This window comes from Urocampus carinirostris, chromosome 11, assembly GCF_059441175.1.
Source record: "Urocampus carinirostris isolate Australia breed hairy pipefish chromosome 11, RoL_Ucar_1.0, whole genome shotgun sequence".
Classification (NCBI taxonomy): domain Eukaryota; kingdom Metazoa; phylum Chordata; class Actinopteri; order Syngnathiformes; family Syngnathidae; genus Urocampus; species Urocampus carinirostris.
The window spans coordinates 39,547,352-39,574,027 of record NC_142359.1 but is presented as its reverse complement, the minus strand read 5'-3'; the positions used below and the strand labels follow the sequence as shown (position 1 = coordinate 39,574,027).

At 39.6% G+C, this 26,676-nt stretch overlaps 1 protein-coding gene across 3 annotated transcripts in view; it reads right to left on the bottom strand.

The window, feature by feature from the left end:
* The window catches only part of ano2b (anoctamin 2b), an 89,165-nt gene extending 77,351 nt beyond the window's left edge, over positions 1 to 11,814 (bottom strand). For 2 of the 3 annotated variants that reach the window (XM_088348566.1, XM_088348567.1), the window contains exons 1-2: positions 11,706 to 11,814; positions 4,421 to 4,593 (exon numbers count right to left, since the gene is read on the bottom strand). In XM_088348566.1, the coding sequence (XP_088204692.1) occupies positions 4,421 to 4,593; positions 11,706 to 11,742 (210 nt within the window). In that variant the 5' untranslated portion in view covers positions 11,743 to 11,814. Of the gene's footprint in view, positions 1 to 1,403; positions 1,688 to 4,420; positions 4,594 to 11,705 lie in introns of those variants that run through there. The other variant, XM_088348569.1, reaches the window with a different exon arrangement.
* Positions 11,815 to 26,676: the final 14,862 nt, after the last annotated feature.

The following is a 26,676-nucleotide window of genomic DNA, read 5'->3' as shown; positions in this document are numbered from 1 at the left end:
GTTGCATGGACAGGTGCTGGAAGAAGTTGAAAGCTTTAGGTACTTGGGTTGTGATGTGGCTGCAGTTGGTGGGATGGAGTGTGAGGTATTGCACAGAGTGAATCAAGGAAGCAAGGTTTTGGGTGCTCTGAGCAGAGAGATGAGCAACAAGAGTATGAGTATGGATGTTAAAAGGGGACTGTATTAGAGTCTGATTGTGCCGACTGTGTTGTATGGTGCAGAGACTTGGAGCCTGAACGCAGATTTGAGAAGTAAATTAAATGTTTTTTAGATGAAGTGTTCGAGGAGTATGTTAGGAGTGACAAGATTGGATAGATTGAGAAATGAAATTTTGAGAGACAGAACTGGAGTAGTAGTGAAACTGAGCAAGTGTGTGGATAAGAGAGTACTCGGTTGTTTAGACACATGGAGAGGATGGATGAGGAGCGAATGTTAAAGAGGATCTACAGAGCAGAAGTAAATGGAAGGAGACCAAGAGTGAAAGCTGTCGGACCCTGCTGTTGAACAAAAGAGTGTGTTGTGTCACCCTGACCCGGGTGACATGGTCGCTTTCTTGTGTCCTGTTTCATCTGGAGGGACGAAAGCATGACCAACTTGGGTGCCGAGGTGCTTAACTTTTTTGGGTGTTTGGGCATTTGGGTTGTCCGTGGTCCAAAAAAAATTGTGTGTGTTTTTTTTTGCTTCTTTTTAATTTAGTTATTTTTTATTTTTTTTCATTTCTTTATTTTTGAATGTGTTGTCTTGCTGTTGGTCACCCCTCTCGAGGGATATGACCAGGGTAGATAGCAAGATAGATAGATTGATAGATAGGGCTAAGTTTCTGTTAATTTAAGAGTGTTTTTATTTTATTTTTTTGCAGGTTGAAAAAGATGATTTTGCTTGCTTACAATAAACAATGTACTGTAGTTCATTTTTTACTATTGGACTTCTGCGAAGGAGATTGCATAGGATGCCAGGGTTGTTTGTTGTTTTGACTATTATTCCTCACGGTTGTTTGTTATTTTGACCATTATGCATTGTTTACATCTTTCTTACTATTGGCCAATCAGCCCAAAAGATCATAGGCTGCTCTCTACCCAGTTGAGAAGACATTGTTATTATTATTATAACTTAGGTCAGTTTTTTGCAAACAATGTTTCACAACAGTGATATCAGTGACAATAAAGATAATTCTATATTTTAATTCCAATCTTACCCACACCCTTTAGGGCTCATCTGCCTTTTGTAACCTAAAATATTTTAATAAACAGAAAGGGCGCGGGGCTCCTTTTTAACAGGTTTTGGCAGGCATCTTGAGGGTTTTGTACAATCCTCTCCTGTCATCCTTGTTGTAAGCTCAAAATTCTTTCTCACCTTATTTTGAGTGTCTACTAAACTGTCAACTTATGACAGGTTTTACTCACCGGGATTTTGTCATCAGTCGCCATGTTGTGCTGCTCGTAAGCCAATCAGACAAATGGATGATTAAAAGTTTGCAAAAAGGCAGCCGAATTCCACCCACGCCGCCGCCTCCTCCATGCCTCCTAAAACGAGGTCAGGGGTCAGTCCGCTCGGTCCATGGCCCCCGTGCCAAGAGTTTCATGGCCAGATTCTAAAAGTGCTTCGGCTCGGTTACAGCACGTAGCGGCGGCATGTTCCTAGCACAAGGGAAGGCTTCTATCCACTTTTCACGCTGTGAGCAACGAGTAGCAAGCAAGTGAGCGAGTGAGTGAGCGAGTGTGTGTGTGTGTGTGTGTGTGTGTGTAGGCTGCGTGCGCAATGCCGGCAGGCTTGCCATTTTTTTTTTGTAGAGTACAGAGATCCCCCGTTTTACGAGGTTGAAGGGGACCAAAACCACCCGCGAAATGTGAAAATGCGCAAAGTATTGTCTCACCCTTTTTTTCTTTGCTTTTTGGTGGCCTTCGTTAGACCGGATTTGCTGACCTACCGATTGAGAATCAGAGAGCAAACGTGGGCTAAATATAGTATATATATACTATATACAGTTCTGTTCCTGTAAAATTTGCCTAAATTCCCAGTCCAAAACGTACCTCAAGTGTATTGAATGCTGTTCTTGAACAGTTTGTAGAATAAGGACATTTTTTTTTTTTTTTTTTGAAAGGTAACAGTCTGAAGGTTGAGTAATCTGAGTTGGAACACACAGAAATAGAAGTTTTTTTATTGTCTCCTGAATTTTGTTTTGCGATCAAATGCCCTATTTTTAAAGGGGACTTATTAAGCAGAGCAAAGGGATTACAACAAAGCTTGTCATACAATTCAGGAATGCTTTCAGGGTGGATTTATTTATTTTTTTGTCTGCTTTAACTTGTGTATTTTAATTAAATATTTTACATGGTTGGATTCACTGGAGTTTTGTGAATGTCAACACACCATATTCCACCATTGTATAATGAGTAGAAGTTCCCAGTGCTTTTTGTTGAGCTATCCCCTTTTCATAATTTCGGGTATCTTGTTTCAGACTGATCGTGATGTTTCTGTGATGAGTATGTTTTGATATGTTCATCATATCTTGAATCCTAAAAGCTTAGGCTTTACAATGCTGCATGGCATGACGTATGGGAGAGAAAGAGAGAGAGAGAGAGAGAGAGAGAGAGAGAGAGACAGAGAGAGAGAGAGAGAGAGAGAGAGAGAGAGAGAGAGAGAGAGAGAGAGAGAGAGACGGAGCGATATGAACAATATGATTTGGCACCAAGATGAAATGCACAGTTGTGGCTGCGATCAAAGATCCCTGGTCGACTATTGTTGAGAGCAGTGTTTGGCAGAGTAAATGTAAATGTAAATGGTCTGCAGAGCGTTTTTTCTTTCTGTGGTTAGGATTGCTTAAGCGTGCCATTGTGACGTGCCTGAAATTAACTGAACGGTTTCGGCCAGAATCCATTACCATACCTGTCAACCTCCACGGCTCCATGCCCTTACAAACTGTTGTATTTTCCCTTACAAAATACAAAAAAATCTTACACCATATTTTTTTTCAAACTTTTTTATTTATGTAGTTTAACATGTTATATTGTACATGTGTTTCGTTATATCATTCTGTACATATCCTTAATAATAAAAAGATAAAAGATAAAAAAAATCAATTGTTATCAGGGTAACTAAAATATCCATTAAAATACTTTAAATTTAAATTTGTATGTAAAGATATTTTTGGGAGGAAAAAATTAGTTGGCATTTCTATTTTGAAAACCAAACCACAATATCAACCATTGATGCTATTTTAAATTTCAAACAGCCTATTTAACAGGGACAGAAAATACAAACCTTTGCAGCCTTGAGACTGGGTAACATGTTTTTCATAAGCATTTTGAAGTGATAGCTTTATTGTTTTAATAAGCTTATTATATAGAATACGATTGCTGTCGGAAGCGCACGGGGGGAGGATTTTACAGGGGAGTCGAAATTAGACACTACAGCGGCGTTTGATGCTAGCGCACTGTAGCATCAAACGCTCGCTTCGTTTGCAATGAAAAAACGATACCGAGATACCGCAGAGAACTCGTTTGACTTGATTGATTTGCCGTTTCGTGATAGTCGGTGTATACCGTATGGAACCCATAATTGACAAATTTGCGTTTTTCCGTACATATTTTCTTGTACGTCGTACACGTCTTAAAATGCATTATACAGGTTGACAGGTATGGATTACCCCCAGTCAACTATTTATTGTTGTTGAGATCAGGGGCCTAGAGAGCAAAATTGTGTCATGTTTGGCAGTTCTTTTGTCGGTTCTTTCTGTCTAAAATGAACAGCATTTACGCGGTCACGATCCATTTTTCCCTAACCCACAGAGCTGCAAGTGGGACTCGCAGTAAGCTTTTTTTGTCAGGTGATGTGCCAATCTGGCCCTGACTCAAATAAAATGCACGGTCGTGGCTGTGATCTATTATCACAGGTCGATTAATGCTAAGAGCAGGGGCCGGTAGTTTTCTTGGGGGGGTTTTGGCCGCTGAATTGTGTCATTGTGGCCGCTTAAAATGATCGCCCACAATTTAAGCCTTGATCCAATAACCCCAGTCGACTATAGCTAGGAGCGAGGGTCTAGAAAGAAAATTGTGTCATCTGTTGCAGCTCTTTTTCCCGTTCTTTCTGCCCAAAATGAACAACACCCATGCAGCCATGATTCATTATCTCCACTATACTATTGCTGTGAGCAGAGGTGGCAGAGGGCATGTTAAAAACCAGGAAAGGGCTATTTCACGATTCAATTTTGTGTGGGATTTTGGTCCCCGTTAACAGACATAAAGGAGGGATTACAAAAAAAAGCATATTTTATAGAGTAAAATATAATGGAAACACCTAATTACATTGAGGACCTTACTTTTCAAGAAAAATTTTAACAGTGTTTTGACACCATCCTATTGGATTTTTGGCTTCTTCCTATTCCACTTCATATATCGTGTTTACTTCCTCCCTTTGTCACCTTCAGTGGACTTTGAGTGTCCTCTTTGATGGGTTCTGCCTCCTGTACTTGGAGGTCCAGTCCCCCCCAAGACACATCCCTAGTCAGGTGGGACAGGGCCTCGCTGTGGATGGATGAGGACTCGCTCAGAGCCGTGGACACCGGGAGATAGCTTTGTCCGTTGCTCCGAGACTCTGAAACCAGATATGAGGACAGATTTATCATCATATAATATATATTATATTTTATTCAACATCTTAATGTTTGTTGAAACTTTCCACTGAAGACAAAAGACTGAAGTGTTAAATAATTGCCGGTTTCCCCCATATTCCAGGTCAACTAGCTTATTCAAATTGTTCAGTTGTGAATGAGCAAGTGAGTTGTCCTACTCTGTGTGCCCTGTGACTGGCTGGAAACTAGTTCAGGGTGTTCCCTGCCAACTGCCTGAAGTCGGCTGGAATGGGTTCTAGCACCCCCGCGACCCTAGTGACGATAAGCAACGCATAGAATGGATGGAGGGATTGACTATTCATCCAAATGTACTTGGTTGTCCATCTCATAATTGACGCCCAATTTTGTCCTTAATTCGAAACTGTAATTCACCCAAATACAGATTTGATCATGAACTTTACATGAAAAAAATATCAACAGAATTTCACAAAACGGGTTAAAGTCCAATGGGACCTAGGTACAATGCTGTTGAAAAAAAGCAGTGAAATGTGACCAACCAGAATTTCTCAGGTTTTAGTATATGTTTATTGTTACATGTTAAACAAGTTACCACTAGGTGCATTAGATTCTCAGAAAACAAACAAGACCCAGCATTCATATAAGCGGCACGCTCCGAAGGCTGTGCAATTGGGCAAATAGTTCAGAGGGTATATGTTCAACAAAATAGCAGTGTCTGCTCTTAACTTGACAAAATCAAAACTATTTTGTATTTCCCCAAAAAGGTAATATTTAGAAATCATTATATCTAGTTGCATGACCACATTTTTTTTTATAACTGCTTCTAATCTGTGTGGCATAGAGTCAACCAACATGCGGCACAATTCAGTTGTTATTTCACTCCATGATTGCTTAATTACATTTGAAAATTCATTTACATTTCTTGGTTTTGCTTCACAAACAGCATTTTTTATATCAGCCCACAAGTTCTCCATTGGATTGAGATCCGGGGGTTGGTTTGGCCATTCCATATTATTAATTTCATTGGTTTGGAACCAGGACTGTTTGGGGTCATTGCCTTGTTGAAACACCCATTTCAAGGGCATGTTCTTTTCAGCATAAGGCAACATAATATCTTCAAGTATCTTGACATACACAAAGAGATTCCCTGGTATGCGATAGTAGGGCCCAACATGCCCAGACCATAATACTTGCACCACCGTGCTTCACTGTCTTCAATGTGAACTGAGGTTTGAGTTCAGAGTTTGGGGGTCATCTGACACACGGTGTGACCCCTAGACACAAAGAGGACAATTTTACTCTAATAAGTCCACAAAATGTTCCTTCATTCTTCTTTAGGCCAGTTGATTTGTTCTTTGGCAAATTGTAACCTCTTCACCACATGCTATTTTTTTAACAGAGGGACTTTGTGTGGGATTCATGAAAATACTTTTGCTTCTTTCAGACATCTTCTAACTATCACAGCACTTACAAGTAACGGCAGACTTTGTTTGATTGTCCTGTAGCTGATCATTGGTTAAGCCTTTGCCATTCTGGTTATTCTCAAGTCCATTTTAATAGTTGTCTTCCGTTTTCTTCCACGTGTCTCTGTTTTGTTTTGTTTCTTTTTTTACCAATTTTAAGGCATTTGAGATACTTTTAGCCTCACAGCCAACAAACCCATGCATCTCATTATATGTTCTTCCTTCTCCAATCAACTTTTTAATCAAAGAACGCCTTTCTTCAGAGCAGTTCCTTGAACGACCCATTTTCCTTAAATGCATGTTCAACCTGTGCTGGCTTAATCTTCCTTAAATAGGCGTCTCCTGATTCACACCTGATTCGCATCTGTTGTTTTTTTTCTTTCCCAAAATGGATGAACTCAGAAAATGGTTGCCACACTGTTTTTTTTAACACACCTCTTTGCACCATAGAGAGTATCCTGACCAGCTGTATCTCTGTGTGGTGTGGAGGCTGCAATTTTGCTAAAACATTATATGAACAGTTTAAATATTATTTTTGTAAAAAATCATTTAAGGTTATTTTTTAAAACAAATGTAGTATGGGTTTTAACTTGGGTTATTGCGTGCAATAAATCTATCTATCTATCTATCTACCTTGGTCATATCCCTCAAGAGGGGTGACCGACAGCAAGACAAACACATACAATAACAAAGAAAATAAAAGGGAAAAAATAAAACAGCAAAAAACACACACAAAATTTTTTGGACCATGGACAACCCAATTGCCCAAACACCCAAACAAGTTAGGCACCTCGGCACCTGGGTTGGTCATGCTATCGTCCCTCCAGATGAAATGGGACACCATAAAGCGGCCATGTCACTCGGGTGAGGGTGACACAACACAATCCTTTGTTCAACAGCAGGGCCCGACAGCTTTCACTGGTTTACCCCTGCCGCATCATACGGGTGCCCAGCCCATCCTTAAGAACGCGTCCACAATCCCACTATCCTTTCACAACACCTCTCCACTCCTTCCTAATGCGTGCAATAAATAAAATATGATTTGAAAAAAAATTGCATTTTACATATAAGTTTTTCACTTTAGAACACTATAAAGAAATACCTTTTACTTAATTAGGAGCACCATCAGCAAAATGATCTGCTAATGACTTTCTTATTTTTCTTCTTCAGAGTAAATGAAAGTACTGTATTACAGTAGAACCAAAATATCTACTAACGGAAAAACTTTTTTTAATCAATGATGCATTGGTTATTAGGGGGACTAGGCTGAGAAAAAATATTAAACTAATGGTACTTTTATAAAAAAAGGTTCAGATACACTAAATTGTAAGGGAAAATTGCAATTAATTTCAAGCAATTTTAAGGAATGGTATTATGTTGGAATATAAAAGTTTTTATTTCGAATTATGACTTTTTTTTTTAGCTGCAGAATTGTATTTATATCTACTAGTTGTATTAATATGCATGAGAAAAAAGTGTTATGAAACTATTTCATTCATCCATCCATCCATTATCTGCACAGCTTATCATCAGTAGGGGGTGCTGGAGTCCATCCCAGCTATCTTCAGGCAGTGGGCAGGGGACACCCTGAACTGGTTGCCAGCCAGTCGCAGGGCTCACAGAGACAGAAACCTCACTTGCTCATTCACACCTAGGGACAATTTGAACCGGCCAATTAACCTGGACTGCATGTCTTTGGAATGTGGGTGGAGACCGGAGGAAACCGGGGAGAACATGCAAACTCCACCCAGGAGGATTCGATCTCATGACCTCAGAAATCTGCCGCACACGCGCTAACCGGATATAAAAAGCAACATTAAAATGTATTTGCAACCTCCCCAAGGGGTCGTGTTCTCCACTAATTCCATTTATGACATGACTCTGTTGCTTTGCAAAAAGCCCTTCCAGAAATTAGTTAGTTTTTCACTTTACTTTCTACGTAGGCAACTGTTTTAAACTGAAACACCCTTTCTTTTATATCATTGACTGCATGTCTAGCTTAAATTGATCAATGGCGTCTAAATAAGTCTTTGGCAGGCTAGCGAGAATGGATATTTGGCATCTACATACAGTACTTGTCTACGGCCATCTAGTCAGAATGGACCTTTAACGTCAATAAAAATCTATGGAGGCCTAGCTAGAAAGGATCTTTGACGTCTATAGCTGTTTAAGGCAGCCTTCATCAAATGGATCTTTGATGTCACAAGTTGCCTAGCTTGAATGGATCTTTGATGTCTATAGCCATCACTAGCAGTTTGGTTTGAATGTATCTATCATGTATATAAAGGCTAGCTCAAATTGATATTTGATGTCTATAGCCATCAATGGCAAGCTAGCAAGAATTAATCTTTTACCTCGACAGTAGTCTATGGTAGCCTAACTAGAATAACCTTTAACATATATAACAGTCAATGGTAGTTCAGCTAGTATAGATCGTTGACGTCTACAGCCATACATGGCAGCCTCGATTAAAGGAATCTGTGATGTCAATGGTCGTTTGTAGGAGCCAAGAAAGAATGGAGTCTTATTGGACCTTTAACTAGATTACCTTTGATGTCCATAGCAGTCTATGGCAGTATAGATCCCCCAAAAAATTGACGTGTATAGCTGTCATTAGTAGGCTAGATCAAATGGATCTTTGATGGCCATATCTGCCTTAGGTAGCCTAACTTGAATAGATCTTTGATATCTACAACCCTAAATGTCAGTTTGGCTCAAATAGATCGTTGATGTCTATAACAGTCTGAAGCAACCTAAATCAAATGGATTTCTGATGTCTAAAACAGTCTATAGCAGCCTAGATCAAAATGATTATTGACTTTGGTAGCCTAGCTGGAATGGATCTTATATGTCTATAGACTTCAATGGCAATTTGGTTCAAATGTATCTTTGACGTATATAGCACCCAAGCTGAAACGGCTCTTTGACATCAATCACAGTCAATGGTAGCCTAGGTAGAACTGATCTTTGATGTCTATGGCCATCAATGGCAGTTTGACTTGAATCGATGTTTTATATCTATCTGTTCAAAGCACATTTGCTCAAATGGATCTTTCTCTCTACAGCCGTTAATTGCTGTGTCGCTAGAATGGAACTTCAACGTATTTAACTGTCTATGGCAGCCTAGCTCAAATAGATCTCTGATCTCTATAACTGTCTATAGCAGCCTGTTTTACCTCCATAGCCTTCATTAATATCCTTGCTTGAACAGACCTGTGATGTCTATGGCCACTACAAGTAGCTTGGTTCGAATGCATCTTTGAGGCCTATAATAGTCAATAAAAGCCAAGCTCAAATAGATCTTTGACAATAACAGTTGTTGGTAGCCGAGCTCAAATGGATCTTTGACGACGATAACAGTCTATGGCAGCCTAGCTCAAATGGATCTTTGATCTCTATAACTGTCTATGGCAGTCCGTTTTACCTCCATAGCCTTCATTAATAGCCTTGCTTGAACACACCTGTGATGTCTTTCGCCACTACAAGCAGCTTGGTTCGAATTTATCTTTGAGGCCTATAACAGAGCCGAGCACAAATGGATACATGATGACGGCAGCCTAACTGGAATGGACCTTCAACATATATGATAGGCTAGCAAGAATGTATTTTTTACGTCTATAGCCATGGTTGCATAGTCTAAATGGATATTTGGCGTCCATAGCCGTCATTAGTAACCCGGCTAGAATCGATCTTTGATGTCCATAGCCGTCAATGGCCGCTTGGCTCAAATGGATCTTTGATGTCTTTAGACATCAATTGTAAGCTAGCTAGAATCAATCGTAGATGTCTACTGCCATCTATGGCAGCCTAATTTAAGCGGATCTTTAACGAAAATAGTCGTCTGTGGTAGCTTAGCTAAAATGGATCTTTAATGTCTATAACAGTCTATAGCAGCCTAGCTCAATTTGATCTTTGATGTCAATAGACATCAATGGCAAGCTAGCTAGAATCGTTCTAAGACGTCTACTGCCATCTAAGGCAGCCAAATCAGAATGGACCTCGACATTCAAACCAGTCTATGGTAGCCGAGCTACAATAGAACTTGGACATCTACAGTAAGACCTCGGTTATAGCGGTTAATGGGGACCAAAACCACCCGCGATAAGTGAAAATCCGCGAAGTAGCGGCTCACCTTCAAAAATAATTAAAAAAATTAATATTTTTTTGTTTTGTTTTGTTTTTTAATAATTATTTTTTACCTGGTTAATGGGGAGCAAAACCACCCGCAAAAAGTGAAAATCTGCAAAGTAGCGACGCCCCTTCAAAAAAAAAAATATATATATATATATATACTTTTTTTTTTTTTTAACCATTACAGACCGCGAAGCTCTGAAGCCGCGAACGTCGAACCGCGAAGTAGCGAGGTCCCACTGTATAGCCATCTATGGCAGCCTAATTTAAATTGATCTTTAACGAAAACAGCCGTCTGTGGTAGCCTAGCTAGAATGGATCTTCCACGTCTATAACAGTCCTTAGTAGCCTAGCTCAAATGGATCTTTGACGTCTACAGTCGTAAGTGGTAGCAAAAGAGTTAATAGTAAAGTTTTGACGGTTGGTTATTTAGGGATGCAGACATCTGTAACCGTAGCGACCAAACCGGCTTACTCCGCTTTCATTTATGCGTGAGCTTTTCTTTAAGGAACTCAATGTATATTATATGCTAATTAGGAGATTTAGATGAGGTATATTTTCTCTTCATGTGGCAGAAGTTGCAAAAGGCTCATTATGCATGTTGCAGAAAGAAGCCTCGCAATTGGAGGGTCGCCATATCGAAACGCCTAGAGAAAATCCCTCCAGCATATGTCAATGACACGGGATATGTGTCAAGAGCTACATTTATGCACATGATGGCATGCTTATGCTTTTATGTAATCATATTCCAGGAGAGCCGAGATACATTCTTTATGATTGGATTGGAATTTTCTTGAGTTTTTTTTTGTAGCTTTCTCAGGAGATGTAAAAAATGACACCAGGGATAAATCACTGTAAAAAAATGTTTAAAGTGGCTCGTAAAGTGTATGAACTAAAAAAAAGGGTTGTAGAAAAAAAGGGCTGATAACACGGTTGCATAAGTAGTTAGGGTTTGGCTGTGTAGTATTAGAAACAAGCAGATCAACTCACTTAAGGTATGCTTTTAGTTAAAATAAGTTGAAAAAGCCTTAAAGATACCAAGAGTTTATATTGCAAAAAAATACAAAATAGTAAAAAATCATTTGGGTCATTTTAAGTGTTATTTGTTTTGTTTTGCCAGAAAAAAATAAGTTACAAATAAAACGAGAAAATAAATGCTCAAAATGTGGAATACACTCAGAACAGTTTTCTTTTGTTTAAATTGTGTTTAAATTCATTATATATATATATATATATATATATATATATATATATATATATATATATATATATATATATATATATATATATATATATATATATATATGTATGTAAGTGTTGTCTTAGTATTAGCCCTTATCCTCGTAGTGGACGAACCAAAACAATGATTGGATTCATTCCTACTTGCTTTGTCCTAGTTTTCAATCCAGTACACTAGATTAGTTTGATATAGAATACACACACAAAACAGGAAGTGAACTCTGAAGAGTGTCTGCATATAATAGTTAGCTAGCGTACCCCATTAGTTCAAAAATAAGACTCACCTGTCCAGGTAGACGAAGGCAATCTGCGCAAAGCCATCTTCTGTCGCTTTCAGTCGGACATGTTGCGTCTGGCCAGCAAGTGACGGGAAACCCAGCAATTCAGCGGTGCAATCCCCAGATTAGAGAAGATTAGCTCTGCCGGGATTATACTACAAATGGACGGACAGAGGGAGAATGGACAGGGAGCGGGGAAACCACCAGGCATAACCATGCAGGGATAAGCTAAATATTATGTGGACCTGTAATGCGCTCTTATCATTGCTAAAGGGGGGTGTTCTTATTTTGTGGTTAGGACGGCACTTCCTCGCCTATGGTGTCAACTAGATGTAGATAAGGGTTTCTAAATATGTAGATACCGTATTTTACGCAATATAAAGCTCACCAAATTACAAGGCATACCCCCCAAAATAGTCTTTTGTCATATATATATATATATATATATATAAAGCACATTGGCCTACAAGGCACAAGGAATTAAAACTAAAATAAGAGCTACCGCATTTTTTCGCATATAACGTTGTGCATTTTAATTACGTATATATTAGTCGGATATTTTTATACAGAACAACAAAGGGTTCCAACAATGAGCATGCAAAGGCATAATGGTCATATGTAAAATAATTGTAAACTGGTGAGTTTTGGGGAATTGAAAGATACATTTTGGTTACAGGGAGATAAACTATTATGACAAAGAAATATAACCAATAACTAGTTCAGGGTGTCCCCTGTCCACTCCCAAAAGTTGTTTGGAATGGGTTCCATCACCCCCGCGACCCAAGTGAGAATAACCGGCGCAGAAAATGGATGGATTGATAAAACCAGTGACATGCAATAAAGTCATCAACACATTTGAAAGATCCGATAAGGGTAAAAACATTAAAACTATTTCTGATATGTATGAAGGTTTGATGGCAAGTAGTGGGCCTTTTATCACTCTATATTAAAAGAACATTGAAAAAGCAGTTTGATTCAAAAATAATCAGACAAGTGGTGGAATATTTGTAAAACACTGCACATCCGCTAGCTCCAGGATTTTGAGGGATTTCAAGAACGTGGTCAGATTTTTTTTATTACCGCAAAAATTTTGAAAAGTTATTTGGAAGTTCAAGAACTAATGCTGAGGAGCATGTGAAAGTGTAGTCGTTGACCACATGTATATAAGTTAGCTCTGTCAAAAAAATACAAGAATACCGGGACAAATCATTTATCTATCTATCTATCTACCATGGTCATATCCCTTGAAAAGGGTGACCGACAGCAAGACAAACACATACACAAAAACAAAGAAAAGAAAAAAGGAAAAAGTAGCAAAAAACACACAAATATTGACCATGGACAACCCAAATGCCCAAACAGCCAAACAAGTTAAGCACCTCGGCACCGAATTTGGTCATGCTTTCGTCCTTCCAGATGAAACGGGACACAAGAAAGCGGCCATGTCACTCGGGTCAGAGTGACACAACACACTCTTCTGTTCAACAGCAGGGCCCGACAGCTTTCACGAGTTTACCCCTGCCGCATCATACAGGTGCCCCGCCCATCCCTTAGAACGCGTCAGAACATCACCCTATCCTTTGAATGAATGAATGAATGAAAACTTTATTTCGAACATAAAAATAAAAACAGGACAAAAACAATGAGTCAACAACGAAATAATGTCACACATGTTCGAAAAGGGGTAGTCAGAAGCAGATGCTTAGTTTTCCTACCCCTTTATCTTCCCTATTAAATACATTTTAAAGGTAGCTCCTCTTGTGTCCAATACAACAAAATCTCATGGATATACTTATTACATAGGTCAGATATCAATAATTATAATAGTTACAATAATCACATATTTTATACACTAATCTTCGCAATACCCATCCCTCAACGTCATAATGCGCATAATGTCACTGCGGCACCAGTGATAATATCAATAAAAATAAACACAATACTTATAACAGTTCTGATGTGATAATAGCACAATAACAACAAGTTAGCCATAGTTTGAAGTGCAGTATTTCCAGTCTCCGTCATATCCCATTTTCTTCATCTCTGTATTTCGCCAGTAATGCTTTTTTGTATTTAAATTTGAACACATGGATATTTGGACATTGTTTGATTTCATTTTGCAAATTATTCCAAAGTCTGACTCCACACACAGACACACACATACTTCTCCTGGTGGTTCTCACCTTTGGGATTTTGAATTCACCACAGCCCCTCAAGTTATAATTTCCCTCTTTCCGAGTGAATAATCTTTGTATGTTTTCTGGCACTATGTTTTTGTTGACCTTAAATAACAGTTGTGAAGTGAAAAATTTTATTAAATCATCCAATTTCAATAAATTGGACTGCATGAATAAAATATTGGTATGATCCCGATATCCTACCCTGTGTATGGTTCTTATTGCACGTTTTTGAAGGATAAAAAGGGGCTGTAGTGAACTTTTGTAATTATTGCCCCAGACTTCTGCACCATATGTTAAATATGGCAGAACGAGAGAACAATATAATAAATACAATGCATTATAATGTAAAAGAACTTTGGTTTTATTAATTATTGAAATGCTTTTAGATACCTTTGTTTGTATGTGTCTGATGTGTGTTTTCCAACTTAATTTATTGTCTATTATGACCCCTAAAAACTTAATTTCTGATACAATGTCTATTGTGACACCATCCATTTTTACTTCTAAATCTTGATTTGCCTTACGATTACCAAAGAATATTACTTTGGTTTTATTTAAATTTAAAGATAATTTATTTATATCCATCCATATTTTTAGGTTAATTAGTTCACGATTAATACAGGTTACCAAATCCATATAGTTATCATTTGAATAGAAAATGTTAGTGTCGTCTGCAAATACTACTATTTTCAATAGTTTTGAAACATTAAAAATATCGTTAATATATAAATTAAATAGCTTTGGTCCCAGGATAGAACCCTGTGGTACTCCACAACAGATGTCCAAATATTCAGATGAAAACTCTCCCATTTTTACATATTGCTCCCCGTCAAATAACTTTGAATCCATTTCAAAGCCACTCCCCTGATGCCATATCTTTCCAGTTTTTTTAATAGTATATTATGATTAATGGTATCAAATGCTTTTTTTAAGTCAATAAATACCCCGACTGCGTATTTCTTCTTTTCTATACTGTGGGTGATTTCTTCTACTGCATCAATAATTGCCATTGTTGCTGATCTGTTTGCTCTAAAACCATATTGACTTTCATTAATCAATTTATGTTTATCTACAAATTGTTCTAGTCTATTATTGGAAAGTCTCTCTAATATTTTAGAGAACTGAGGAAGCAGAGATACCGGTCTATAGTTTGTAAAAATGTGCTTGTTCCCCTTTTTGTATATTGGTATAACTTTTGCTATTTTCATTTGATTTGGAAATGTGCCTGTTAGAAATGATAGATTACAGATGTAGGTCAATGGTTTCACAATGCTGTTTATAATTTGCTTAATTAGTACCATATCGATGTCAAAACAATCCATAGACGTTTTGTTTTTACAGTTGTTAACCACGTCTAAGATTTCTGATTCCCGTAACCCTTTCACAACACCTATCCACTCATTCCTATCAACAACAACAGCTCTAGCTTCCACTACTTTTAAACCTATTTCCTGCAATGCACTTATAACACCATCCATCCATGACCTTTCTCTTGGTCTCCTTTTATTTACTTCTGCTCTGTAGCTCCTCTTCAACATTCGCTCCTCATCCATCCTCTCATTTGTTTAAAACCAAGTTCTTTCTCATCCACACGCTTGCTCAGATCCACTGCTACTTCAGTTCTGTCTCTCACAATTTCATTTCTCAATCCATCCAATCTTGTCACTCCTAATATACTCCTCAAACATTTCATCTCAAAAACATTTAATTTCCTTCTGAAATCTGCAGTCAGGCTCCAAGTCTCTGCACCATACAACACAGTCGGCACAATCACACTCTCATACAGTCCTCTCTTTGTATCCATTCTCATACTCATCATTCTCCTCAGAGCACCCAAAACCTTGCTTCCTTGATTCACTCTGTGCAATAACGCGCACTCAGTTTCACCAACTGCAGCCACATCACAACCCAAGTACCTAAAGCTTTCAACTTCTTCCAGCACCTTTCCATGTAATTTTATTTCCAACACCATGACCACTCCATCACGTGAACACTTCATCACCTTACTCTTCCCAACATTCACACATAACTTTCACCTATCACACACTCTTCCAAACTCCATTACCAACCTTCTTAATGTTTCCTTAGAATCAGCCACAAGAGCTGTGTCATCTGCAAACAACTGACTTGCCTGCCACACCGTTCCAATGTTATCCATCATCTCTTCACCCCTGCCAAATACTCTTGCATTCACCTCTCTTACCACTCAATCCATGTACACATTAATCAGCCAAGGTGACATCACACGCCCCTGTCTCACACCAGTCAACACAGGGAACTACTCACTTGTCTCATGGTTTGTTTTAGACAAAATTGTGGGGTTCAGGATAACAAAAACATTCTAGGTGCTCTATTTGAAGAAGCTAACATAATAAATATTACAGATTAAAGATTATTACCTGGTCAAAATTCTTCTGACATCTAGCACAAAAGTTATAACCAGATTATGGTGCAAACAAGATCTCCCCAACTTGGAGCAGTGGGTGTTTCACTGTGGAGGAAATATTCGTATTGGAGAGCACTACATTTTAATTAGGAATACAGGAGACCCAATTCAGATTCAGATTCAGATTCAGATTCAGATCTACTTTATTGTCATTCTAGTACACGTGTATACAGAACGAAATGTCGATGCATCTGACCCCCACAGTTTCCTTGAATGTACAGATATAAATAATGTTGTATTGTATTTTGGCTACGTGTAGTATTTTACCATAGTGCCGATAGTGCAAGAAGAGTAGCTAACCAGATGTGCAATATGGGCAGTCAGGTTAACAAGTCAGGTACACAGTAACATTAACACTGTAACAATAACGCTGTAATTACAATAGTGCAGAGAGCAATGTGCAAGGAGTGGCAAGCTATAAAAAAAACTGCCAGTAGTGCAAAAGTCAGATTAGCAGCCGTTTAGATTTAAGTTAACTATATGTTAGATTGACCATTTAACAGTCTAATGGCCAGGGGGACTAGACTATTGCGGAGCCTGGTGGTCCTGCACCGCACACTGCAGTACCTCTTCCCAGAGGCTAGCAGAGTGAACAGTCCATGATGGGGGTGAGAGGGGTCCCCGGTAATGTTTTTTGCATGGGATAGGCAGTGCTTCTGGCCAATGTCCTGAATGGAGGGAAGTGTAGTCCCGATTATTTTCTCTGCTGTCCTCGTTACCCTCCTCACACTACCCCAGTCGGTAGCGCTGCAGCCTCCACACCACACAGAGATACAGCTGGTCAGGATACTCTCTACGGTGCCCCTGTAGAATGTAATGAGGGAGGGTGGGGGCAGGTGGGCTCTCCTCATCCTCCGCAGGAAGTACAGGCGCTGCTGTGCCCTCTTAACCAGTGATGCAGTGTTTACGGACCAGGTGAGTTTGTTTGTAATGTGCACCCCTAGGAACTTGATACTGCTGACAACCTCCACAGCCTTGTTGTTGATGCAAAGTGGGGCATGGTTGGGCTGGTTTTTCCTAAAGTCGACAATGATCTCTTTAGTTTTGTCGACATTCAGGACCAGGCTGTTGTCCCTGCACCAGCCCACCAACTGCTCCACCTCCTCTCTGTAGGCCAGGTCGTTGTCATCCCTGATGAGGCCCACCACTGTTGTGTCGTCAGCATACTTCACGATGTGGTTTGTGGCGGACCTAGGGACGCAGTCGTGTGTCACCAAGGTGAACAGCAAGGGGCTTAGGACGCAGCCTTGGGGGGAGCCCGTGCTGAGGTAGATGACATCTGAACTGTTCTGACCTATCCGCACTGATTGGGGTCTGTCACAGAGGAAGTCCAGCAGCCAGTTCCGCAGGGGGGTGTTGAAACCCAGGAGTCTCATCTTGTCTACCAGATGTTGTGGGATGATGGTGTTGAATGCTGAACTGAAGTCCAGGAACAGCATCCGCACATGGGTGTTCTTCTCCTCTAGATGTGTCAGGCTCAGGTGAAGCGCAGAGGAGATGGCATCCCTGGTGGAGCGGTTTGTCCTGTAGGCAAACTGAAAGGGGTCGAATGAGGAGGGGAGACTGGAGGTGATGTGCTCTTTAACCAGTCTCTCAAAGCACTTCATTATGATAGGAGTCAGTGCAACGGGCCGGTAATCGTTGAGTGATAAGATCTGGGGTTTCTTTGGCACTGGGATGATGTTGGCAAATTTGAAGCATGATGGTACTTTGGCTTGGTCTAGCGAGGTGTTGAAAATGTCTGTTAGTACACAAGCCAGCTGATCGGCGCACTCCCTAAGTACCCGCCCCGGAATGTTGTCCGGGCCTGGAGCCTTCCTTGTGTTGACCCTTCTCAGGGTCTTCCTCACGTCAGATGAGTCCAGGTGGAGTGCTCTTTCGTCCTGATTTGGAACCGCTTTCGCTGCAGGGGTGCCGTTTTGTGCCTCGAACCTTCCAAAGAATTTGTTGAGGTCATTCAGAAAGTCCATGCTAGTGTTCTGCACTGGGGCGGTGGTTGACTTGTAACTGGTGATGGCCTGAATGCCTTTCCACATATCCCTGGTGTTGGTTGTGCTGAGGAAACGTTCCTGGATTTTTTGACTGTGCGTTCGCTTTGCTAGTCTGATAGCCCGGTTCAGGTTAGCCCTCGCTGATAACAGCGCCTCCTTGTCACCAGATCTAAAGGCAAGGTTCCGTACTTTTAGTTGTTTTCGTATTTCAGCAGTCATCCAGGGCTTCTGATTGGCACGGGTGCATATAGTTTTGTTATTGCTGATGTCTTCTGCGCATTTACTGATGTAGGCTGACACAGAAATGGCGTACTCATCTATATTTATTTTGTTGTTGTAAGTGGCAGCCGATTTAAACATGTCAATTCATGGACAAATGGAGAAAATGGAAAGTCTATAGAGAAAATGAGGACAATGAAGAGTAGACTTTGAATGACCTGACTGTGGAAGATATTCTCCAACACTTCAATGTGTTTTTTCTTTTGTCTGTATTTTTTAAATGTATCTATTTATTTTTCTTCTTTGTTGTCTTTTGTTTGTTGTAGGTTAAAAAAAAAACTTTAAAAAGCAAGCTTTAAAACTAAAAATGCTATCTCTATGGTCAAGTGGTTAAGAGTCGGCGTTCTCACTGTTGAAACCTGAGTTTGACAATGCTTTGCAATTAAGGTCAAATAAGGTAGTATACCATAAAACCTTGTGTAGCAAGTCACATGTATAAACACTGTCTACTTGATAACCATGGAAACAAGGCTTGGGATTTTCAGGTATATTTCTTATCTAGCGGATTGTAGATCGTTTGGAAGTATTTATTCAAGTATTTAATTATGCACCAACAAAATAAAGTTGTTGTTTTTCAAAACACTAAAAATGATCAGGTTGAAGGTACCAAAATTGAGTCATTAAATCCAAAATTAATACTCAAAACATTTCCCCAAGAAAAGAAAGAGTAGAGGATTTCAAATAGGACTTTGGAGAACACAACTTGAATAGGCATTGATTAAACTATGATTTAATGTATACTATAATTTCTTATTCACAAGTTATTTGACCATCTAACATAGTAACTGGCTTACGAATGCGTCAGTCCAATCATTCTGTTGGTAAGGGGATCTAATGTGGCACGCACACAAAAACCACACTTGCACACGTGTGCCCTCGCATTTTCAATATCCAATTACAGCCACTTCAGATATGTCAAGTGGCCCAGGCATTACATTTTAATTATTGAATAGTAATTGAGGGCCCCTCTCAAAAGGTCGAACATGTCTCTAAATTTAAAAACATAAACTATAATATTGCTACTTCACGTTTGGTATTTTGCAGCCTCTGCGCATCACTGGTTAAAGAATATTACAAGATCCATTATCCTCAATCCCAAATTTCTGCGAGCAGGGGCCCGCAGAGCACATTTTGTTGGGCCTGGCAGCTCTTTTGTTGCCGTCACTGTATTTCCACCTAAATTGAATTGCACTTGTTCAGCAATCAAATATAATCAAATATAATGCTGTGAGTGGGGACTGGCAGAAGGAACTTTTGTCATGAGGCATTAAATGCACTGTTGTGGCTATGTTCCGTTATCCAAAGTTGATTACTATTGAGAGCTGGGGCCGCCAGATATTTTTTTTTTTTGGTTCGGGATGCTGAAGTGTTCCACTGTGGCCTGATTAAACAAACTTCACTGTTTTAGCCAAATTCCATTCTGCCCACTTAACTACTGCTGAGAGCGGGAGCGGGGAGAGCAAATTTGTGTCCTGTGTGGCGGCTTTTTTCCTGTTCTTTCCACTTAAAATGAACAGCACCCACGTTACTGCAATCCATGTTCCCTGTTTGACTGATGACAAGAGCTGGGCCAGCAGATCGCTTTTTTTTCGGTTTGAGTAGGTGAAGTGTTCCATTGGGCCCACCTCAAATAAAATGCATGCTTGTGGCAGCTATCCATTATCCCCTGTCGACTATTGTTGAGAATGGGTACCAACGAAGCTAATTTGTGTCATGCGTGGTGGCACTTTTTTTCTTTTTAGAATGAATGAAGATAGCCTATGTGGCCACAACCCATTATCCCAGGGAGCCAGCAGAGTACATTTTTTTCCCATTTAGGCCACCAAAGCGTTCCATAGTTGAGTGGCAATAACAATATTTTGGCCAGTTTCTATAATCTCCAGATGTCTATTGCTGAGAGAGAGAGCAAACATGTGTTGTGTGTGGCAATATTTTTCCATTCTTTTAGTTTAAAATGAAATAAAACGGTGCGGCTGCGATCCATTATCCATGGTTGACTATTGCTGCAAGCATGGTTTTTAGTCCCCTTTAACTGCAACAAACAAGGAATTATTATTATTAGCATTGCATTTTCTCATATCATAATGAAATGAAAAAAAAAAAGATTTTGTCAAAATCTGCTAAATGAGAAGGGTGTTGGTGTGTTTTATTTAGACTTGGCCAGTGTTCCCTCTAAGCTGCGCGCAATTGCGAACAGCTCGCACATTCTCAGCGCACAAGAAAATCTAGCCAGCGCACAAAAATGAGGGCTCAAAATTACTAATTAAGAAGCGACTTAAGTCAAAGTTACAGTGCATGAAGGTTAAAAATACACGCGTTCCCCTGACGTTGTGCCCTAAATGCGGTATTTTGAAGTCGAGTCGAAGTAGAACGAAGTTGAGTAAAGTTAGTGAGGTTTGTCGAGAACCAGCTTCTTCGGCTCGGCTCACTAAAAGGAACCGGCTCTTTCGGGTCCCAAACGGCTCTTCAGGTTGTTTTTGCTTCTTTAATCCCAACATGACCAAATATTATGTAAAATTATGCACAAAATGACTTAAAAGAAGGGGTGAATAGAACAAAAAAGAAAAAAATACCAAAATGAAATAGTAGTGAAAAGCTGAGAAAAAGAAACAAAAGGAAGAGAAAAAAGAAGGAAAAATTAAGAAAAAAGACAGAAAAAAAGAAAAGAAAGAACTGTAGGAAAAAAGTAAATAAAGAACAAAAAGAAAAAAGTAACAGCTCGGAAAAAATAAACACAATGAGACTTTTTTAAAGGATTTTATTAAAAAAGTAGAAAAAAAATACGGAAAAAAGAAGAAAAGTTTGTGTTGCATTCAAATAATTTCCAATTATATCAAGTGAATCTTGTTGGCAACATTCTACTTCCACTAAAACACAGGTGTCAAACAGGCGGCCTGCGGGCCAGCCCAGGCCCGCTGAGGGATTGAATCCGGCCCGCGAGAAAAGACTCAGAGAAGCGCAAGAGAAAAACAAGCTGCAGGTTGAAATATGTCAACTTGATGTTGCCAAAGCCAGGTGCCTCCCACAAAGATGCTGTACTTGTATTCATTTCTCTCTCTCTGTCTCTCTCTCTGTCTCTCTGTCTCTCTGTCTCTCTCTCTCTCTTCCACCCCTTTTCTCCCACTCTGTCTCTGTCTCTTTCACTCTCTCTGTCTCTCTTTCTCTCTCTCTCTCTCTCTCTCTCTCTGTCTCTCTCTCTCTCTTTCTGTCTCTCTCACTCTGTCTCTCTTTGCTTTATTTTTTTTAGCCCCAGTGTGCAATGTTTGACCGCTAGATAGCACTATGTAGTCTGGTCCAAGCAAGGGCCAATGCCACAGAGCACTGCATGGTGGCTGGATCCCTGACAAACATGGCCGCGACCAAAGTGTGAATTCCAGCGTGTAAAAGAATACACATTTTTCGAACTATGATTTTTTTAATAAAAATTACAATTGGCATGACAGTTCAGGTAATTTTGCCTAGTATTCAAATCATTTTTTTTTTTACTGAATGAAAGGTTTCTGTACTACCAGAGTGCACTAAATATTACACACTGTCCCTTTAACATTAACCTTTCTAAACATGAACAGAACAGTGAACGTAAATGGTTGCTTTGTGGTACGAAAACAACACAATCAACAACAACAACAACAAAAATCACAAAATATACATGACCTAAAATTAAATCCTAGAATGAAAATGGAATAAAATATGGGCAACAAAAGGATCAAAATGACCCCCAAAACGCCTGTAAAATGACCATAAAAAGTATCTAACAAAAAAAAAGATGTAAAAATTTAAAGAATGTCATGAAAAGAATGAAAAGTAACTGTAAAAGTAACGAGACATATGGAAAAAATGTAAAAGCTATCTAAAAGTGTGAAAGAGTACTGAAACCGTACTAAATCATACTGGAAAGCATGGAAAAGCGCCAAAAGGTATATAAAAGAACTGAAAAATAATTAAAAAAAATCATATCGCTTACCAGGAGAAGGTGGGAGTGGAGGATGCTATAGTCTACATGCTACACAGATCCCTCTCTGACCTGGACAGGGGCAAGGGTGCTGTGAGGATTATATTTTTGGACTTCTCCAGTGCCTTCAACACCATACAGCCTCTGCTACTTATTGGTAAACTGACAGAGATGGGAGTAAGCTAACACCTTGTAGCATGGATTACGGACTACCTGACAGGCAGACCCCAGTATGTGAAACAGGGGGGCTGTACATCGGACACTGTGGTCAGCAGCACGGGATCGCTGCAGGGGACCGTGCTCTCTCAGTTCCTATTCACCCTGTATACGTCGGACTATCAGTACAACTCTGAGTCCTGCCACGTGCAGAAGTTTGCTGATGACACTGCTATTGTGGGATGTATCAGAAGTGGGCAGAAGAAGGAGTACAGTAAATTGATTCAGGACTTAGTCCAATGGAGCAACACTAACCACCTGCACCTGAACACCACCGAGACCATGGAGATGGTGTTGGACTTCAGGAGAACTAGAACTCACCCGGTTCCTTTAACTATCAAAGGAGATTGTGTAGAATTTGACCAGACCTACAAACACCTGGGTGTGCAGCTGGACAATAAACTGGACTGGACTGCCAACACAGAAGCTCTATGCAGGAAAGGATAAAGCTGACTGTACTTCCTCAGAAGGCTGGCGTCCTTCAACATCTGCAAAAAGCTCCTGCAAATGTTCTATGAGACTATTGTGGCAAGCGCCCTCTTCTATGCGGCAGTGTGTTGGGGAGGCAGCGCTAAGAAGAAGGATGCCTCTCATCTTAATAAACTGGTGAGGAAAGCAGGCTCTGTTGTGGGCACAAAGCTGGACAACTGTAGCTGAGGGACGGGCACTGAAAATGCTGCGGTCAATCATGGACAATTCATCACATCCCCTACACAGCATCATCTCCAAACGGAAGAGCAGCTTCAGCGACAGACTGCTGTCACAGTCTTGTTCCACGGACAGACTGAGGAGATAATTTCTTCCTCATGCCATGAGACTCTTTAACTCCACCCGAGGAGTAAAAGCCCACATAAAGCCCCACCCCCACATTTGTATATTACCCTATTTTTTTTTTATTACAGTGTGTGTTTTATGTAGCACTATTTAAATACTCTTTATCAACACGTTATATTGGGTGTTTCTGTATTGTATTTCTTTTATTTTATTATTATTTTATTTTCAACAAAAGGATACTGCTGGAAGTGGGACTTTCCCTACGGGGATAAATAAAGTATCTATCTATATTCCTGAAAAGCACGAGAATAAACAAAAAAACACCGACAAAATGACCCTTCCCCCCCAAAAAACCCTAAAAACAACTTTTTCAAGACGGGGGCAACAAACTACCATCCTGTGGGCTGCAGCTGGATATTTAAATAGAAGGATATTGTAATCAAACTAATCCATTCTGATGGATGGAACGACTTGGGCCGTAGGGGCACCATTTTCTGTGGTGTGTCTTGGGCAACTACAGCCTAGGCCTAGGGCCTTTCGCGTTTTCGGAGAATATGCTAACCACTGCACTACGGAAACACTATCCGTTCTGATACCAGGAGCAATTACACATACTACTAGTTTTGATGTGTTTTAATATTTTTCTAGAATTTGATTTGGCATACTGCAATTTGAATTTTGGATCAAATTGTATTTCTGGTTAACATAGTGACATTTTATACTAAAAATACAAAAAAAAAGCTTACCGTAAATCCTGAACTATAAGCTGCTACTTTTTTCCCTAACGTTCAACCCTGCGGCTTATTCCGTGATGCGGCCAATTTATGTAATTTTTATAACAGCCGCCAGAGGAAGATGAGGACAGTTTACCGTAATTTCTAGATGTACGGTATGTTTTTTTTAACAGACCCGTTTACAGTGTTGCGAGCATGTTTCTAGTAGCGTTTTGCTACCCTTCACTGGCAAAGTTTGGGATGAAAGTTATAATATTATTATTAAAGCTTTGAAAACTCTCTCGGTGTACCGTCTTTTCTTCTTTTCTTTTCTTTGTAAATATGTGTAACTATGTATAATATGTATTTGAAACTGTATATTTTTGTAATGTATTTATTTTAGAGATATGTTTTCCACGGGCGAATCAAAAAGAAGGGACGAAAACAACGGGGGCTGACGGGAAGTGGAGAAAAGGTGAGACGTGTTTGTGGACGCAGCGGACAATAGTGGATATATTTTTCCCACCCTTACCTTTGGAAATATACCTTTTTTTTTCCTTTGATTATTTTCAACGGGACCCGGACTCTGCAGGTCTGTATCAAGCCTTAAGTATTGGTATCATTTTCCGTTCATTTTGCTGGCTGTGGTTTTTGGACTGTGTACCGTATTTTCCGCACTATAAGGCGCACCTAAAAGTCTTAATTTTTTTCAAAAGCTGACCATGCGCCTTATAATACAGTGCGCCTTATATATGGCTCGATATTAAATTCGCAAGGTCTCGCAACTTACGCAACAGCCGCTGACTCGATTTTCCCCCGAACGTGGAGTAGTCCGCGGTGTATGCTGGGATTTATATACCGGCGTTTCATTGGCTAACTAATGTGTCAATCATCATTTGAATCGATCGCTATTGGCTAAAGTTATTCGAAACCTCGGATTGGCCAGAGGGCCAAAACAAACCCTGCATTTGGCCGAAAAAGATGTGTCAATCATCCGTTAAATCGATCGCTATTGGCTGAAGTTATTCGGAGCCTCGGATACGCTAGAGGGCCAAAACAAACCCTGCAATTGGCCGAAAAAGATGTGTCAATCATCCGTTAAATCGATCGCTATTGGCTGAAGTTATTCGGAGCCTTGGATACGCTAGAGGGCCAAAACAAACCCTGCAATTGGCCGAAAAAGATGACTGAATAGCAAGCTTGCTAAACAACGCCATAAAGAAACATGTTTCATTAGTCTGTATCTGTAGATATTTTACTCTCCTGGATTTATTACACTCACAGTTGTAAGAAGACCATGATTGCGTATCAATATTGAACGTGAGAACTTAGGTGAGTTATGCGGCTTTATATTTTCCCGGTATCTTGTTTTAGAACAATCTAGATGTTGCTGTGATGAGTTGAGTAAATTAAACTCAATTCCAAGTGTTTCCAACCGTTACGATACAACGTTATCACGACAACCCTGTATGTAACATCCCACATGCTGACATTGTTGTGTAAATACCATGTAAATTATAACTATAGCCTTATTCCCCTTGTTTTATAACATTATCTTCTCTGTTCCTTTATCTTCTTGCTCATACCCTCACTATGTGTAAAACTGGAGTGTCATGCCCAATTTCGTTGTCACAATATGTTAGCCCATTTGTAACAATGACAATAAAGGTATATTCTATTCTATTCTATTCTATTATTGTCATATGCACAGTAAAGTTGCGAGCGAAAAAGAAAATAGAAACTAAGGAATGGTTGCCATTTCTTGAATCCCAAGACTTTAACCTTCCGAATGATATTTGAAATGATGCATTTGAGTGACATCGTACGGACACCGCATCCGCACGTGTCTACGACACGTATTTGCTTCTTTGCAAGCTTTGGGAATGTTAAGGGGGTAATCAGTTTGACTGAATCATCTGACTGTTTTGTCGACGTTCCCATTGTAGCGCCTTATAATCCGGTGCGCCTTATCTATGGAAGATATAGGACCAAAAACTATTTTTTGGGGTGCGCGCTTTAACCCGGTGCGCCCTATAGTGCGGAAAATACGGTACTTTATATTTAGTTACAATCGCGGGACTCAAAATCGGGTTTGGGTTGATTTTGTGATTGTGTTACATGTTTTAATGTGGGCGCATGCGGCTTATATACAGGTGCGGCTTGTGTAAGTACAAGAGCGGTTATCCTCTTAAAATGTGGTGGGTGTGGCTTATAATCAGGTGCGCTCTAAAGTCCGGAATTTGCGGTAGTTTATAAGGTTTGGATAGGGGGACCTCATCTTTTTTAAAGGGGAGTTGGCAGAGGAGGTTTGATAAAACAATAAAAAAAGCAATTTAAAAAAAAAATAGTATGAACTTATTACTGTTTATGAATTTGATTATGAATTTTGCCAACAAAAAATACCTTACCTTTTTTTCAAAGAAGAG